Source organism: Letharia columbiana (assembly GCF_014066305.1).
Source record: "Letharia columbiana isolate WasteWater2 chromosome Unknown Sc0000020_s0, whole genome shotgun sequence".
Taxonomy (NCBI): domain Eukaryota; kingdom Fungi; phylum Ascomycota; class Lecanoromycetes; order Lecanorales; family Parmeliaceae; genus Letharia; species Letharia columbiana.
Genome location: NW_023501061.1, coordinates 499,351 through 516,442, shown reverse-complemented (window position 1 = coordinate 516,442; position 17,092 = coordinate 499,351). Strand labels below are relative to the sequence as shown.

Here is a 17,092-nt window from a genome sequence, read left to right as displayed (position 1 = left end):
CAACGCTGTCTTCATTTTCCTAGCAGCGACAAGAGTATCGCTTGCCTTGTGCCACTCGCCGTAGAAATGGGTTATCATGCTTATGTTCTTCTGAGTCTTTCCTGTCTGACCTGCTACGTTATTGTTCAGAAAATCATCGCCTACGTTTCCGCGCGCGCCTTCTCAAAAGCACACGGCTGTGAGCCAGTTCATCGAATTCCTCAATCAGAGCGCATAATTGGCTATGGCTACTTTAAAGAACGAATGGAGGCTGCCAGGAATAAAACGCTACTTGAAACCACGCTGAAGCGATACGAGGAGCACGGCATGACATGGTCTTCTACGGCAATGGGTCGTGTTTTCGTCAACACCATCGATCCGGAGAACATCAAGGCGGTTCTTGCAACAAATTTTAATGATTTTGGACTAGGGCATCGACTGCACACGTTTGGACCACTATTAGGAAAAGGCATCTTTACGACTGATGGCGCACATTGGGAGCATTCCCGTGTATGTGCAAACACCTGCTGTATATATTTGAAAGCAGTGCTGACTTTACTGCTGACAGGCACTGGTCCGGCCGAATTTCTCCAAAGCCCAAATCCAAGACTTGAACACCTTCGAAGTCCACATTAAAGAACTCATCAGCCTGATACCCCGCGACGGGTCCACAGTCGACCTTCAGCCCCTTTTCTTCCGGCTCACCCTAGACAGCGCGACCGAATTTCTCTTTGGCGAGTCTGTAAACTCAATGCTTGCACCCCAAGGATCCGAGCAGCAAACTTTCGCCAGCGCATTCGACTACGCACAAGGCCAAATCCTCTATCGACGAAGCCCCCTACGGTTCTTGGCGTTTTCTGCGAACAGAAAATTCGACAAGGCATGCAAGACCGTGCACGATTTCGCAGATAAATTCGTATATAATGCCTTAGCTCATCGCGAGAGCAAGGATGCACAAGAGAAGCCGCCAGGCCGCTACGTCTTCCTGAACGAGCTCGCGAAAGTAACCAACGACCCACGACAACTACGAGACGAGCTCCTGAACATCCTCCTCGCGGGTCGAGACACCACCGCCAGCCTCCTGAGCAACACATTCCACGTCCTCGCCCGCCGGCCCGACATCTGGTCCAAACTCAAAGCCGAAGTCGACGAGCTCAACGGCGAGAAACCAGACTACGAGACCCTCCGAAACATGAAATACGTCAGAAACCTCCTCAACGAATGCAAGTCCCCTCCCCTCCCCCATGACCACAACCCCCTTCTGACCCGCCCCACCCAGCCCTCCGCCTCTACCCCGTCGTCCCCACCAACTCCCGCTTCGCCAACAAACCGACCCTCCTCCCCCGCGGCGGCGGCCCCGCCGGCACCGCCCCCATCCACATCGCCGCCGGCCAAAGCGTCACCTACTCCGTCCACGCCATGCACCGCCTCTCCCCCGCCTACGGCCCCACCGCCCACCTCTTCCGGCCCGACCGCTGGGACACGCTGCGCGTCGGCTGGAACTACCTGCCCTTCAACGGCGGCCCGCGCATCTGCGTCGGGCAGCAGTTCGCCCTGACGGAGGCCGCGTACGCCGTCGTGCGGCTGTGCCAGGAGTTTGGCGCCGTCGAGGACCGGGACGGCGGGGCGTGGAGGGAGCAGTTTGGGCTGACGACGGCGAGTTTGGAGGGGGTGAGGGTGGGGTTGGTGGGGAGGTGGATGGATGGATAGATCGTGTGGGGGATCTTTCCTGCGTCGCCGTGGGTGGGGGTGGGGGTGATGGGGATGAGGATGAGGATGCGAACGAGCGCTATTGCAATCAGACCTGCATACATACAATCATCTAACCCTTTTCGCATACCCCGCTCCCCCCCCTCCCTCCCCCCCCCCCTCCCCCCCCACCCATCCACTCCCACCCCCTCCCCTCACCCCTCCCTACTCCCTCCCTCCCCCCACCCACACCCATCCCACCCACCCACACCCACACCCACACCCACCCACCCACCCCCCCACCCCACACCCACACACCCCACCCCACACCCCAACCCCAACCCCAACCCCAACCACAAACCCCCAAACAACCTCTCTTGAAAAAGAGCCCCCACCCGCCCACCCGCCCTCATCCCAAACCCCACCGCCTCAGCCCCGCCCGGACCAGTCTGCAGGTACTAGTACGCGCCCAGCACGCTCAATCCCGAACCCAGGCTGAGACCGTCCGTGCCATGGCGGAGCACCGATTCGGGCGCCCCCAAGGGCCAGAGGAGGGACGCAGTATAGTATACGGAGGCTGAGAGCTGAGTTGGGACGGCGGTTGGTTGGTTGGATGGATGGATGGATGGGTTCCGAACATCATATGCGAGACTGGAATGCAGGACCTGGGGATGTTTTGATAGTTTTTTTTTATTTTGGGGGACGTGAGTGAGGAGGTGGAGGATAAGGGGTTGTTGTTCGGGTTCGATGGGGGATTGGGCAAAAGATTTTTTTATTAAACCATTGGGAACATGGGTCTCGTATTTTCAAATATCTGGCTACTCGTACAACCAGAGCGCTTTACGAAAGCCGTCGCTCCATGGTATCGAAAAAGCCAACCCGATTCCCGGAGAGCCATACAATATTTTTACAAACCAAGCGACCGTGCGTCGTTATAAAGCCATCAGTAATCGCACAAACCCCTCCTACCATCAGAAATATCCTTCTTCCACTCGGTCTGATGCACCAAATCGAGGATAAGCTCTCTCAGATCTCTCTCCCCACATGGGCGCGTATTGTCATTATTACTATTATTGTTATTGTTCAGCAGCAACGCAACCGCCAGCGCGGCCCGCTCGCATTGCAACCCCTGTGTTCCCGCGAGCTCCGTCAGTAATGCCCAGAGATTTGGGAGCTAGATTATTTTGCCAAATTAGTAAACGTTGTTTGATATCTTGAGCGGAAAAGGATGGGGTGAGTGGTGCGGACCTTGTTTTGAAAGATGCGCTGTAATTCCCCGAGCGAAGTTCGGGGATTTTCTGATCCGTGCCCAGATTTGGTGCTTGTGGTGGAGGGAGTGCTAGACTCGAATTCGCTGGAACTACCTTCAAATTCGGAGGAACTGCGAGAGTCGCGACCGGGAGCTATACTGTGACCTCTTTTCCTCTTCCGCCTATTGGCAAGCCGGGTGACTTCCGACGAGTAGATACTCTCGGCGGCTTCGACTACTTGATGTCGGTAACCTCTTGCTTCCCAGAGCGTCCAGGTAGCGGAGCTCTCGTGCAGTGAGGTCATTACTCCGGCGAGACGGCGGGCACGGCTTGTCTTTTGCGCCAGGTCGGCGGCGGAATTTTTTTCGAAGGCATGGGTATAGTAACCTGAGACGGCAGCATCGAAACTTTCAAAGCCCGCCGCTTGGACTGCGTCGATGATGGTCTGAAAGCGCGTGGTGTTAGTATCTTTATTGCCTTCGAACTGGGTTGCTGCGCTGCTGTTGCGGCTGGATGTGGTGGTTGTGTTTGGTGTATGGCCTCGGTGCCTCTTGGCCTTTTGCGAGGGCTCACTTTCCGGAGGTGAGTGAAAATTGTTCGTTGACGATTTGCGGGATGGTATTCTCTCTGGGGGTGAATAAGACGTCTGCGTGGACGAGGTGGGGACTTGTAGTGCAGGCTTCGGTCTCATGACCGGAATTGAGGGGTCCATTTGGATTTGAGTGGCCTGGCGAAGATTTGGATTGGCTTTCGGCGTTGCAATGGCAGATGAGCATTTTGATTTCATCTGCTCTTGATGAAAATCACATGGTCCAGACATAGCACTGCAATTGCACCAATTGGTATTCTCTGTACAACTCAAAAACATTAACGGATGTTCTGTTGTTTACGACTGAGCGTGACATACTCGTGAAATCTTGATCGAACATTAACGTATTCCCGTCATTTCCAAATGTGGGAGCTTCTTGTGGCCAACCATACCAAGGGGCTGCAGTAGTTGTCCCCAAGACATCCATACTCTTGGCTATGTCGTGCGATAATTGGGGTGGAGGATGTGTCGAAGTTTTAGTATTGTCTCGGTCACTGTCGCTTGCTGCCGAGTTTTCTTTCGATCTTTCCTTGACTCTTCGTCCTGCTCATCCACGTCAGTGACACAACTCATCCCATTGGGAGACTGGACTCACGATGGTTTTGCTGTGCAATCCGGTTGAGAACTCTCCGCCTTTGCACGGCTGCAGGTGTTGAGGATCGATCTCGTCGAGTGTGATGGGGTACGTATGGAGAGGTGTAGTTTGCTCCGATGGCATCATTCTGCATTGTGCATTGGGAGCGATTGACTCATGGAGTGGGTGTCTGATGGGCCCCATCAGCACATAGATGGGCGGGCAGACATGTTATGTGAGCCAATCCAACTCTTTCTCGCCTCACACGATGGACAGTCTCATCTCAGCGGGCAATGTAACCACGAAAGGTACACCGCCCGGAGGAAGAAGAGGCAAAGGCGTATGAAACTTGTATTGGGAGATCATGTAATAAAGAGGTTCGCATAACGTTCGTGTAAAGGCTCAGCTTGGCGCCACCTTCCATGTTAGTTTCGGGGAACCTTGTAATGTCTCAGGCGTGCTATTCTGCCAACAAACTGTGTAAGCAGCTTCTCTTCCTTCGTCTAATAGTTGGTTTTCGCGTAAGAACTATGCTTAAACTTGTTGGTCTATGCACCTCTGAGCGTTGAGTGTTTTGGAGGAAGGACCGATGAGATTCTTTCATGATTTACTCTCTTTTTGCCCAGTCAGCAAAGATCATGAAACATTACTCAACACTCGACATAACGACCCTGTATCACCCCACGCAGTGCGAAGAGACAGTCAGTGAATCCTTTCAATTGGTCTCCAAAAAGACAGGATAAAACACGAAAGTGTCGCGTGTGAGGCTGCAAGGCACAGTGTAAGGTAAATTTTTTTTTTTTTTTCTTTTTTTTTTTTAAATTTTTTTTTTTTTTTTTTTTTTTTTTTTTTTATTTTTATTTTTTTATTTTTATTTTTTTTTATAAATTTTAAAATAAAAAAATTTTTAGGGGGGGGGGGGGGGTTATTTTTTTTTTTTTTTTTTTTAAAAAAAATTTTTTTTTTTTTTTGGGAAAAAATTATCCCCCCTTTATTTTTTTTCGCGCCCCCCGAGCCTTATTAGGCCCACCAGGCCAGGGCTGTGACGGTCGACTAGCCCGGCACTAAATTTTAGTGCCGTCTGTGGATTACTGTGGCCTTAAAATCTTCAAGCCTCAGGTATTCCTATCCTCTCTCGCCTCCTGAAACACCGTGAATACACATGCTGTGAGACGAGTCTCATATCACCAATTTTGTCTTTCTTAGGATTCATTCGCGGAAGGAATTCGATCGCACAGGATTCCTCTTTTCACTTTTAGCGGACGAGGTGATTGGTACCGGATGTAGACGCGCTGAATGGCTGTGCCTGGCCGATCTCTCTCCTACAGACCTTGCTAGCTGTCGCGCGATCCGAGTCAGCATGAGTCAAGATATCTGACAGGGCGGAAACAAACTTAGAATACAGGGTCTATGCCTGCGGTTTGATGCTACGTGAGAACCATCATGTGTAATTGTGATGCTCCATGGGGCGGTTTCAGTACCTGATCCTTGTGGGGGCTCGCCATGCGTATAACGGGCACAACAAATTGCAACCTTCATCGGTAATTTCAAATTCCATGAGCTGAAGTACGAGGCTGTACATATGGCGGTGAAGAAATCGATACTGGTTTCGCTCCCTCATAGTTTTCAGATCGTGGAACCAATTTTTCCCGAGCAATAACGATCTCATTATGTGGAGAAAAAAGACAGTGAACATGACAGCACCAACGGCATACAGCATCACCGGATTTGCATTGATCACTGGGGCAAGTTCACACATTTTCGTCTACAGTCCTTCTACAAGCCTCTCAGCCCTGGAGTTGCCGGCTAACATGATGTGTTCTCACTTACCATAGGCAGCCTCGGGAATAGGCAGAGAGACCGGCTTTTCCATGGCCGAGGCTGGCGTTGCTGGCATAGTATTTGCAGACCGCAATGAGCAAGGAGCTCGAGAAGCAGCCGAGGAGAGCAAGTGCTATGCCCAAACCCCCAACTATCGCGCTATTGCCGTCGCAGTAGATGTGACGGATCCATCAAGCGTTCAAGAGATGGTTGACCAAACAATGAAGGAGTTTGGCAGGATAGATTATAACGTCAACAGCGCCGGCGTAAGTAAGCAATTGAACCCACTGTTGAATGGTATTGAGGATCCTGCTAAATGCTAGTGGGTCCTAAGTCTAACAACTTGCATGCTAGGTTGCGATGGACGTGCGAGACCGTATCTACGATGCTTCTATAGACGAGTTTGACAAGATTGCTGCGATCAACACGAAGGGCACTATGCTCTGCATGCGCGCTGTGTCGAAAGCTATGCTTACGCAGGAGAGCGTCAAGTACCAAAGTCGCAATGGAGAGCGAGATCTGGGTCGCGGCTGCATTGTCAACCTTGGATCCGTCAATTCGTACATCGCGGGACCTAAAAGCCTGCCATACATCAGTTCTAAGTTCGCAGTGCTGGGAATGACAAAGGCAGCTGGTAAGCTATCGCTCCTTGTCGAAGTCATCTGTTCCTCTCTGGTGTGTTGGTGGGTCTAACCACTACCGGTATGATATAGCTTTTGATTGCAGAGCGGAAGGCATCCGCGTCAATGCTGTCTGCCCGTCCTTCGTCTCGACACCCATGATGCAGCACGCGTTGAACAAGAGTTCAAACCCAGAAGGAGTTAAGCAGATCCTTGGACCTGTTGGTCGGATGGCGATGCCGGAGGAGGTTGCAGGCATGATCATTTTCTTATGTAGTCCTGCCTCAAGTTACATCAACGGTACTGGATTGCTGATCGATGCGGGTATGTCGCTCACGAGTCATTTGAGTTAAACAGACAATGGCATGGCACGGTGTTGGGTGGAATACTAGCCGTAAACAAAAAGTATGTTTCCTGAGTTTGTACGTATCACTGGGCATCGCGGGGCGCTACTATAGATTTCTTTGAAATCGCTACTGCGAAGTTAGCGATGGAGTAATTGCGTTACATGAATACTTTCATCTGAATATAAGTTGAACAGGAGACTAGCGAACAGGCAAGTATTTCTCGGAAGTGACAACATCTCAGCTTTTCTACCAAAATCAATCCTCGTCGGATTCTGTCACTTGGGTTATACCTATTTTTCATAAGTGGTGATTCATCCTGCAGCAGCTTCTACCGAGCACTGGTCACGCTTGGTAGCATGTTTTTGATCTGAGAAAAAGGAAATAAATGTCTTAAGAGCTATCTAAATCTCGAAAAAGTGATTAGAAAAAAGAACGCCAGATCCTAGCCATCAGAGCATTCCCTTTCCTATAAAACCCTTGCTAAAAGAACCTCACCCCAAACCCAATCCCTCAACCCTCAACCCGAGCCCTCAAACCACACCAAAAGCCGCCGTCACCCCCCCGCCCCCCCTCCCCCTCCTCCCCCCCCCCCCACCCACCTCCACGACCAACCCGGCCAAACGATCCACATCCCCCTCCCCCGACGGACAATGATGGCCGCCCTCAAACTCCATCACCGTCAGAAACTCCGGGCGGAAACACTCCGTCAGCAAGCGACTGGCGTGCAGAAACGGATCGGCCAAGCCGTGCAGATGCACCGTCGGGACGGCCAACCGGTCGCCAATCATGCCCACAACGTCGGCCCTGCACCCGCCGCACAGCATGACCCCGAACCGCAACCCGGCCCAGCCGCCCTCGCCCCCGCGCCCCAACCACAACAGCAGCGCCGCCGCGACCGTCCCCTGCGAAAACCCCAACACGCCCGCCATCTCCGCCACCCGGCGTCCCTGCTTCGCGAGCCCGCGCTCGATGGCGGCGGTGACGGCGGCGATTTCCGAGGTGGTCCGCTGCCGCGCTTCGACGGTGGTGGTGGTGGTGGTGGTGGTGGTGGTGGGGGAGAACCATTTGTAGTAGGGGCCCGAGTCGCTGAAGAAGGGGAGGACGCCGGGGCCTGGGGGGGAGGGGATGGGGGCGTCGACGAAGATGAGGTCGAAGTAAGGGCGGAGGGCGGAGCGGAGGCGGCGCGTTTGGGCGGAGAAGATGGCGGCGGAGGTGCCGGAGCCGTGGAGGCAGAGGATGGAGGGGCGGGGGGGGGGCATGGTGGTGCGGGGGGTGGAGGTGGCGAAGGTGTGAGTGAGTGAGTGAGTGAGTGAGTGAGTGCGGATGGTGGGTAGGTTTGTTGTGAGCTCTGGTGTGAGGGACTTGGTGATGGTTTGGAGAGATGTGTAGAAGGGTTGAGAGTTTGGATTGATTTCAAACTCGAGGTAGAAGGGAAATTTTGAACGTTGGGGGGAGTAATTGTGTGTGCGGGACGGCCATTTCTTTCCCCTCGCCACGCCTTGTCTATCTCTGCTCACAGCCTTCATGTTCAGACTTACTTACAAGGGTTGCAGTTCAACAACTTCCTGTTTCACATCGGCAAGACACCGTTGACAGTCAGACCCATCTCCTGTTCGCACAGGATTCTCGCCCGTGTCATCACGTTGGTATGTTACATAAAGACAACAGAGCGCTCACAACGAATGGCAGTGCTCACCGTCTTCCCCTCTCCCCCTGTTTTGGACATTGATACAACACAAGTAAGCATCAACGGGGGCCAATCTCATCCTGCTTGACTGAGGTACCCATCTCAATCACACACACCGCCCGACCCATGAGAGGTATTGACCCGTGCCATACAACGTTGGGTAAGGGTGATGATGTACAACGAATCCAGCTTCTATTCTAGGAAGAGGGTCCAAGTCGGATATTCATTCGGTGTTTCAGCATGCCAAGGCCGCCGACCCGGTCATGCAGTCCCACGTGTGCCGGAGCTGGTCACCACGTTGGTATGGCACGTGGGAGGAGCACAGAAAGTCTCCGAAGGGAGATCATGGGATGGGGGTGTTCGTGGGGATCTTAGGGATGGTGTTAGTAGGACATTGATGTCGGTCATACACCATTGGGAGATGGGTAAATTGGGAAGAGCATCGTCTCGTCTTAGTAAGACATGCATTGCCGATCGAAAAGGGTCAACTCTCCCTCAGGTCACGCATCTCGGCATCGCACGTGCAATGAACCAAACCACTCCGCAGATCCCAGATGTAGGCACCAGACGGCTCGATCCAGTCATGCACCTCAATCTCCGCCATGTAAGCCACCAGTAAAAATAAACTCCAATGGTTCCCCCCAACAACCCAAACACACACCCCCAACATCCCTACCGCAACACAAATTCCAGTACACTCCACCCGCCAACATCGACACCAAAGCGACTCACAAGGCCAAGACCCACGCAATCCCCCAAGACCACCGCAAGGCAGTCAGTCAGTCCGCCAAACCCCGCGTACCCGCATCAGAGCCCCGCCCCGCCGATCTCACATCCGTCACGCACCACCGATCCGGTCACCTGATGCACCTCCGCAATCCCTGCAGCCAGAGCCCCAAAAAATGGTCACGTCACGTCACGCACGCAGTCACGAGCTGCGCCCGCCGCTTATTTCTTCCCTCTAAGCGAGGTCGGATTAAAGTGGTAGGTAAAGGATGCACGTCAGCGTGAGATGCTAGCGCATGACGGATGTGCGGGGGCCGGAAACCGTCATCGATCGATCGGTCGGCCGTCATGGCCCATCTCCGGCGTCCGGTCCCTTTCGTCAGTCAGGCTTCCTGCACAACTGCGGTAAGGCAAGGCCGTTTTACACGCCACGGATCGTGGTCTGGTTTAGGCTTCCCGTGGGATCTGCAACGTCGCATGGGGTGGAGGAGTAGGGCTGGAACGGGTTGGGGGTGGAAGGTTGGTTTGGTTTGGTTTGGTTTGGTTTGGTACAGCAAGGGCTGGGTAGAGAGGATTGGCTTGGATGGTTTGGGTGGTTGTGGAGGGGTAGAGGGGGTGGGTTTGGGAGGTGTTGGAGGCGCGGAGTTTGGGGATGAGGTTGAGGTATTCGCATATCTTGTGATAGATTCGGCTCAGCGAGTTTAGAGAAGGTCTCGGGTTCAGATTGTTTATTCAGTAGGACAGTCTTTTTGATAGGGGAAGGCAACTCTGAGTGGGGAAACCGAGAGTTGCAGAGTTCGATTTTCATAGTGGGAAGAGAGTGGTGTAATCATCCTGAGCAGATATAGCAAAAGATTTGCTGCTTCGACCAATTGGCGTAATTTCCTGTTAGGATACGCCAGCAAGAGTTCTGAGATGAAAATTGATCAGTCTTCTGCTCCGATCCTTATTATTGCCACGCCATTTGAGCACACCTACGCATAGCCTATCATACATTGAGTGCACCCTTTCATTTCGCTCAAGAACCTCCACAAATGACAAGAATATCACAATCGCCATACATGCTCAAGAAAGACGATAAACAAGCTTTTCACCACTAATCTCTCCTCGCCTGATGATCCCCACTCCCTCAATAAGCGCCTCGAACCCACCCTGACTCGGCCTCGCAGGATGCGGCCGGATCTTCCCCTCATCAAGCAGCTTCTGCATAACCCCGAAGAACGGGTGCGCAAACTCGCGTAGCTCTGGATCCGGCGCACTGCCATATGGCTCGGGCCAAGTGCAGCCCTTGCCCGTAATTCTTGTGGCCAAGATCCAGTCTGGCTTCACGATCTTGCGGGTAGCTTGGTTCTCAGGGTATGGGTCCAGAGCGGTGTAGCGTCCGCCTACGCGGCCGATGGCGGCGTAGCAGATTTTCATGGTTTGTTGCTGCGTGATGCAGTCGAGGGCGTAGGCGAGCTGGTTTTTGCAGTAGGCTTTGATGTCCTGGGCGCAAGTGGGGGAGTTGTAGTCGAATGCTTCTTCGGCACCGAAAGATTTGACGAAGGCGAAGTTCTTAGGGGAGCAAGTTGTGATAGGTTTGAGCCCACATCTGTATTCGCGTTAGCCTGTCTGTCCAGCGATATTCTGTGGGTGATTGGGGATCATACGCTTTGAGAAGTTGGATAGCCATGGTTCCGGTAGAAGTACTACCTCCATAAACCAGAACGGGAAAAGGGATCTTCGCAGGCTCTTCCAGCAATGTTGCAGGAATTTTCAATGAATAAAACAGCGCCATGCCCGCAGACGCAAGTGCAGTGCCGTAAGCAGCAGCAGCATCAGAGGTAACGTTGTCCGGAATCTTCAAAGCCATATCACCAGGCAATGAAGCGTATTGCGCAAAACCTCCACCCAGCGGTCGCAGACGGCTCATACCATCTGCACTTCCGCAGACGCGATCACCAATTACTAAGTCTTTCTTGACGGCAGAACCGACAGCAACAATCGTTCCTGCGCAGTCAAAGCCAAAGATGGCACCGGGAACGACAAAGTCACCGACCATCTTGGTGTCCGCGGGATTGAGAGCCACCGCCGCTGTTTTGATAATGACGGCGTCGGGCTCGAGGTCGATGACGGGGACATCGTGGGAGATAACGAATTCGCCAGCGGGACCAGCGACGATTGCTGTCTGGGTGGATGGGAGGTTGTCCTGTCTGGCCATAATGATTAAGATGAAGATGTAAGTGTTGAAGCGTCTGGCTTTTAGATAAGTTTGTAGTGGTGAAAATGCAGTGTCTGAGATGGAGCGCTTGTAATAATATGAATGGAGAAATTCGAGCTTGATCTACCGTGCCTTCATGGCGTGACATAACAATAGACCAGACATGCTGAAACAATGCTGTAAGACGTTATTTAGTCGAGACGCTTGCCATTGCCCCAACGCTGCATTCAGCTGGGCTCGAGACCGCCTCTTCACTTGTCTTGTTGGTGCAAGCTGACCTGCGGTGCATGACTGCGGCAAGCCCGGTTCCTGCGAGGCTGAGATCTCTGAAACTAGATTCTCACGACATCTTGCACGATGATACAACTGAACTGCGTGACCCTGTGTCATTAGACCAACGATTACTGCAGAGATGGCGGTGAAGCTGTTGAGTCTTGGAATGGTAGCATCTGCGTGGAGAGCAAGATGCGCCTTCGTCAAAAAGAAAGAAATACACGTAACAGCTCGGACCCTAGCCTCACGCCGCAGCCGGATCAATCAGATCTTTTCTTTTCTGTACGAGGCAGCATACCAATATCGAAGTGAAACTCATCACAGACATCAAGAGCTTCGCAACAGCAAAATGACAACATTCAAAGAAAGCCTCAACCGTCGTTTTGAAATGAGAAAGCCGTCGTCATTGATTGTAGGGCTGGAAACATTGTGATACCTAAAAGTACTTTTACTCATTTAAATTACATGACCGCTAGGGTCCACCACGGGTAATCGCGCCGCTCCGCACCTTGGCGCGGCCATTTTATCCCTCTTCCCCACCGTTCCTTACGCCGGCCATCATGAAGTTCATCTTTTCTAATTCCAACAGAACAAATGAAACGCGGTCCAGAATGCTATGCAACTCTTATCATACATGACAAATTCTCAACCACATGCCTGTTAGCCGCTTCAGCCTCTCCTCGACTGATAAGCGTCTTTCCCCAAGTAGTAGAGCATCGAGATCGGCCCTCCTCCCTTTCTCTTTGGAGGCGGTGAATCAGGCTGCAGCCGAGTTGAGCCAGCGGTTGGCTGCTCGTATTGATCTTGAGTCTCCATAGGAGCCCCCGGCCAGATCCCTGTGGTACTGGTGGGGCTATAGTGGCCTGGCATGTCGTCGAGAGGCACATGCTTGCCCGTGTCGTCCTTTGGCAATTTTCGGAGAGTGACACCGGTGATGATGTAGATTGCACATGCGATGATCTCTGGTACAACAGCCATGAAGAGGTATATCGTAACGCTTCCGTAAAAATAGCTGAAATGCTTGTTCTGGGCAAAATCCACAATCAGGCCGTAGGTGAGCCGGACAGCGATGAGTGGCGATGCCATGGCGACCGCGTAGAGAAGTCTTCGTTCTCCCGGTTCCACATATACGATCTGTGCCATGAGCACGACAAAGACGATGAGCACAACGACAAAGACGGTCGTGAAGAGGGCAACTGCGGTTTTGCTCTCTGGGTTCAGAACGAAGGGGGTTTTCGATTCGCTGGCTTTGATTCCGCCATAGACACCAAGACTCATCCCAGCAAGACTGAAGATGCTTATGCCTTGGAAAACAGGCCGTGGTATTGGGCGGGGAATGAAGTTGTTTCTGTTGTGCATGTTAGAACTGATTCGGCTTTGTGCAGGGGAGAAACGCATACACTCTAGTAAGCAGTCCCAAACAGATCAGAGTCAATGGCGAGAGACCGATGGAAATGCAGACGATAGCGGCCGTATAGACGCCCGTTGACGGATGCGATATCGCTATAAGCTGGCAGATCGCGCCTACGAGGCGGCAGATGGAAAAAGAAATCAGGAGGACCCAGCCAGAGCTTTTGGCAAATCCGTGACGCATTGCCAGTATGATGCCAAAGGCGAGAGTTGGTACGAAGGCAACGACTTGAAGAATGGCGACGCCATCGCGGTATGTGATGGTCATCTTTGATGCTGTTGCTAAAATGGACTCAAATACGATCGTACTGTAGGGATTCAAGATGGCAGAAGTGTGGTAAATAGAGAAAAGATCGAGACAATACTGCAATAGAGCGATATGAGAGACGGAGAAGGAAAGCCAAGACTCAAATGTATAATTCCAGGGTCCTTGAGAAGCACGCTCAGTCCTGACAGCATAGATTTTCGCACCCCACAGCCCGCGGCCAGAGTCTTTTCGGGCACGCCATCGTTTCGTATTGTGAGATCAAATCCTGTGCGAGGTGCATGCATAAGGAGGAGGCGAGCCCAAATGACCCGACTCGATCCTTGTCGGCAGGATCTGCGAGACCAAAGCTTGATCTTGACAAGGTTTGATCCTTGGGGCCAAACATCAGCCCCAGACAGGCCATCTTTGTGAATCCTACGTTTCGGCTGATGTTATGCATGACCAAGTTGGTGTTCCATGAAGTAAGCCGTCACATAAAAATAAGCGAAGGCTGCGTCTACGCCTTAAGCGTGACAAGCGAGGGTTGCGCTGCGCTAGTACAATGTCATTCGTGACAGACTTGTTGAACTGTGTCTAATAATGTGTTTGGGACACATGTAACATCGAACCACTGCTTCGAGATGGTTTCAGGCAAAAGTCCTGCTGTCGTTGCTATGTTGGCACAGCAGGTGTCAGCAAAGATCCTCACGCCGAGGTACGGACGCTGTCAATTCCGTTGAGTCAGTGTTCTTGCGCTTGTCTCGCTGCTTGCCCAAATCTATCAAGAAGAAGAATTCAGGATTCTCTTTTTGGCTCGAAATCTTGGAGATACAATATTTTGTCTTTCTAAGTGGCAGTCTCCTTTCTCATTTGAACAGTATCTTCGCGAGCTTTTTGATCTTGACAGACCTTCGCGACAATGTCGGATGTACCCGTGAGACCTGTGACTGGCTTCTCAGCTCTTGTGGCATACGCACTTGTCACTTACAAACCAGACATTCTGCTTTCCTCTCGGCCAAGCTTCGTTGGGACGTTCTTTCAGATTTGGACACTGTGCTTTTCAATATGGGCTTTCTGGAAAGTCATTCTGTATCCCAAATACTTCTCGCCGTTGAGGCATTTGCCAGGTCCTGAGGTAATTGGTCTTCTGCAAGATCAAGGAGAACGACGTACTAATGATTTTAGAATGCAAGTTGGTGGAACGGTAACGCAGCACGAATCTTTTCAGAGGCCAACGGCGCTCCGGCCGCTGAATGGTATGGCATAGATACCCCAAGAATTCATAGTAAAGACAGTTAACCGTCTTTCCAGGCTACGCACAATCCCCCATGACGGTGTATTCCGCTACTTGGGTATCTTCAACAGCGAACGACTTGTGACCACTTCCCCGAAAGCGCTTGCCGAGATTTGCACGAGAAACTACGAATTTATCAAACCTCGACAGCTAACGTACATCGGAGGGCAAATCCTCGGTCCTGGTCTTGTCCTGGCAGATGGAGACGAACACAAGCGACAAAGGAAGCTTCTCATGCCGGCGTTTGCTGTCAAGCACATCAAGGATCTGTATCCGGTCTTCTGGGAAAAAGCCAAGGAAGTGACAGACAAAATGACGGAGTTGATGAAGAATGATACATCGAAGGAGAAGGAACTTTCCACCTTCGACATAGGAGAATGGGCATCGCGAGCCGCTTTAGACGTCATCACACTCGCAGCGCTGGGAAAGGACTTCGGAGCAATTAAAGACCCAGAAACGCCCCTCAACCGCACCTACCGTATCGTCTTCGAACCTACACGTCTACTCCAAATATTTGCGATCCTGAAAGGCGTCATTCCCGGATGGATTGTAAACATCATCCCCATCAAACGCAACCTCGCCATGGAACACGCCGCGCAAACGATCAAAGCGACCTGCCGCGATGTGATCCGTATCAAGCAGGAGAAGCTGGCTAGGAAAGAACTGACCGACATCGACATCCTCAGCATCATGGTCAAGAGCCAAGAGATCGCTGAAGATGGTATGGTAGACCAGATGATGACCTTCCTCGCAGCCGGCCACGAGACAGTCTCCGTCGGTATCACCTGGGCGATCTACATGATGTGCGTGCACCCCGACTGGCAAGCCCGTCTCCGCGCCGAAGTCCGCGAAAGCCTCCCAAGCCCTCTCAGCAGCGACACCAACATCGCCAGTACGGACATCGACCAGATGCCTCTCCTGAACGCCTTCTGCAACGAGATCCTCCGCTACTGGCCTCCCATTCCCATGACCACGCGCACCGCGGCCTGCGACACCACGATCCTCGGCCATTTCGTGCCCAAGGAAACCCGCATCATCGTCGCCATCACAGGCACGAACAGGGACAAGAACCAGTGGGGCCCCGACGCCGATCAGTTCAGACCAGAGCGCTGGATGACGGCCGAAGGCAAGCCTGATGCCACTGGAGGTGCTAGCAGCAAGTATGGACTTCTGTCGTTTATGCATGGGCCGAGGAACTGTATTGGCTCTGGGTTCGCGAGGTCAGAGATGGCGTGCGTCGTGGCTGCGTGGGTGGGGAGGTTTGAATTTGTGTTGAGGGACGAGAAGGAGTTGGATGAAAAGAATGTGGTTGTTTCCGGGGGAGCGTTTTCGGCAAAGCCGTTGAAGGGGATTTGGGTCAAAGCGAAGATTGTAGAGGGGTGGTAGAGATTGCTGGCGGGATGTTGAGTGGATGATTATGACACTGGTTATGTTCAGATGGCTATGGCGCTTGGGGAAAAGCCATGATGGATCGTAGCATCAGGATTACGGCTTGATAGCACAGGGAGACATAGGTAGGCTATTGGGCGAATTCTGCGCACTGGTGTTTCGATTCAAATGTAGAACCAGCGTCTGACTTGTGTCCGTCTCTCTATCTGTTTCTCTATAAATCGCTTTCACAGTCATACGCACTCAGACATCCTAACAGGAGAATACCTGCGGAACTTGAATATTGACAAACAAAGTAACGTCAATTATTGGACATTTCATTCTTCACCATGCTCTTTCTGAAAGCAGTGGTAGAGCAGGCTCCCAGTAGGTCTGGACTGCAGAAGGCGTTCATAATCGTTGCCTTTATGAACATAACGCGATAATGACAGTGTCGCAATGGCCTCGCCCGTCCCACTTGTCTAACACAAGCCCTAACCCTAGGCGTAGAAGGCTCTTAAATCGGTGGGCCCTCGCAGGCCTATAGGCGCGCTTCCAGAGCTACGGCGTGCGAGTTTTACTTTCGGGGCCAAGGGGGGCACTTCCGAGACGCGACGTTGTTTTGGTGCTCAGCTCACCTACTAGCGCGATCTCATAGCAGTCAGCAAAGTAGTTGATTGGTCCAGATATCTACTCATGCTATTTCTGCTAGCGTACTCCGCCACTGAAAATCTGGGGGCGATATGAGCATGACATGACAATGACATGAAACAAGCATAAAATGAATACAAAAACAGATGGGTCAGCTCTTTCAGGTCAACCGTCAGCACTATATCTCTCGAAACGGATGATGTCGCAATAAGGGAACTTCAGGATCATTAAACGCTCCGGCCTCTTGTTGTGCTGAGTCTCTGGGCCCGACAGGCATGCCTGCTGTGCATTTCTTTCGCCTCAGGCCTGCACATATTCAGCTGCATTCTTCACGTGGCATAATCTCCCCGCGCTGCAGGTCATTGCG

At 52.2% G+C, this 17,092-nt stretch overlaps 8 protein-coding genes across 8 annotated transcripts; 4 read left to right on the top strand and 4 right to left on the bottom strand.

The window, feature by feature from the left end:
* Positions 1–66: 66 nt before the first annotated feature.
* HO173_006755 (uncharacterized protein) lies at positions 67–2,249 on the top strand (the record flags this gene model as incomplete). The annotated part of the gene is made up of 4 exons (XM_037308663.1): positions 67–489; positions 548–1,526; positions 1,648–1,718; positions 2,163–2,249. The coding sequence occupies 4 exons, from the start codon at positions 67–69 to the stop codon at positions 2,247–2,249; spliced, it is 1,560 nt and encodes a 519-aa protein (XP_037164506.1).
* Positions 2,250–2,611: 362 nt separating this feature from the next.
* Positions 2,612–4,235, bottom strand: HO173_006754 (uncharacterized protein; the record flags this gene model as incomplete). Its single annotated transcript, XM_037308662.1, has 4 exons — positions 2,612–2,842; positions 2,917–3,767; positions 3,826–4,050; positions 4,103–4,235. The coding sequence occupies 4 exons, from the start codon at positions 4,233–4,235 to the stop codon at positions 2,612–2,614; spliced, it is 1,440 nt and encodes a 479-aa protein (XP_037164505.1).
* A 1,540-nt stretch (positions 4,236–5,775) lies between these two features.
* Positions 5,776–6,875, top strand: HO173_006753 (uncharacterized protein; the record flags this gene model as incomplete). Its single annotated transcript, XM_037308661.1, has 4 exons — positions 5,776–5,830; positions 5,921–6,168; positions 6,257–6,536; positions 6,616–6,875. The coding sequence occupies 4 exons, from the start codon at positions 5,776–5,778 to the stop codon at positions 6,873–6,875; spliced, it is 843 nt and encodes a 280-aa protein (XP_037164504.1).
* Positions 6,876–7,399: 524 nt separating this feature from the next.
* On the bottom strand, positions 7,400–8,395 carry HO173_006752 (uncharacterized protein; the record flags this gene model as incomplete). Its single annotated transcript, XM_037308660.1, has 1 exon — positions 7,400–8,395. One exon carries the CDS (start codon positions 8,393–8,395, stop codon positions 7,400–7,402), a length of 996 nt encoding a protein of 331 aa, XP_037164503.1.
* Positions 8,396–9,082: 687 nt separating this feature from the next.
* HO173_006751 (uncharacterized protein) lies at positions 9,083–9,421 on the top strand (the record flags this gene model as incomplete). The annotated part of the gene is made up of 2 exons (XM_037308659.1): positions 9,083–9,160; positions 9,281–9,421. 2 exons carry the CDS (start codon positions 9,083–9,085, stop codon positions 9,419–9,421), a joined length of 219 nt encoding a protein of 72 aa, XP_037164502.1.
* A 926-nt stretch (positions 9,422–10,347) lies between these two features.
* On the bottom strand, positions 10,348–11,482 carry HO173_006750 (uncharacterized protein; the record flags this gene model as incomplete). Its single annotated transcript, XM_037308658.1, has 2 exons — positions 10,348–10,873; positions 10,932–11,482. The coding sequence occupies 2 exons, from the start codon at positions 11,480–11,482 to the stop codon at positions 10,348–10,350; spliced, it is 1,077 nt and encodes a 358-aa protein (XP_037164501.1).
* Positions 11,483–12,424: 942 nt separating this feature from the next.
* Positions 12,425–13,433, bottom strand: HO173_006749 (uncharacterized protein; the record flags this gene model as incomplete). Its single annotated transcript, XM_037308657.1, has 2 exons — positions 12,425–13,103; positions 13,156–13,433. 2 exons carry the CDS (start codon positions 13,431–13,433, stop codon positions 12,425–12,427), a joined length of 957 nt encoding a protein of 318 aa, XP_037164500.1.
* An 898-nt stretch (positions 13,434–14,331) lies between these two features.
* HO173_006748 (uncharacterized protein) lies at positions 14,332–16,092 on the top strand (the record flags this gene model as incomplete). The annotated part of the gene is made up of 3 exons (XM_037308656.1): positions 14,332–14,547; positions 14,598–14,668; positions 14,724–16,092. 3 exons carry the CDS (start codon positions 14,332–14,334, stop codon positions 16,090–16,092), a joined length of 1,656 nt encoding a protein of 551 aa, XP_037164499.1.
* Between the last annotated feature and the right edge of the window lie 1,000 nt (positions 16,093–17,092).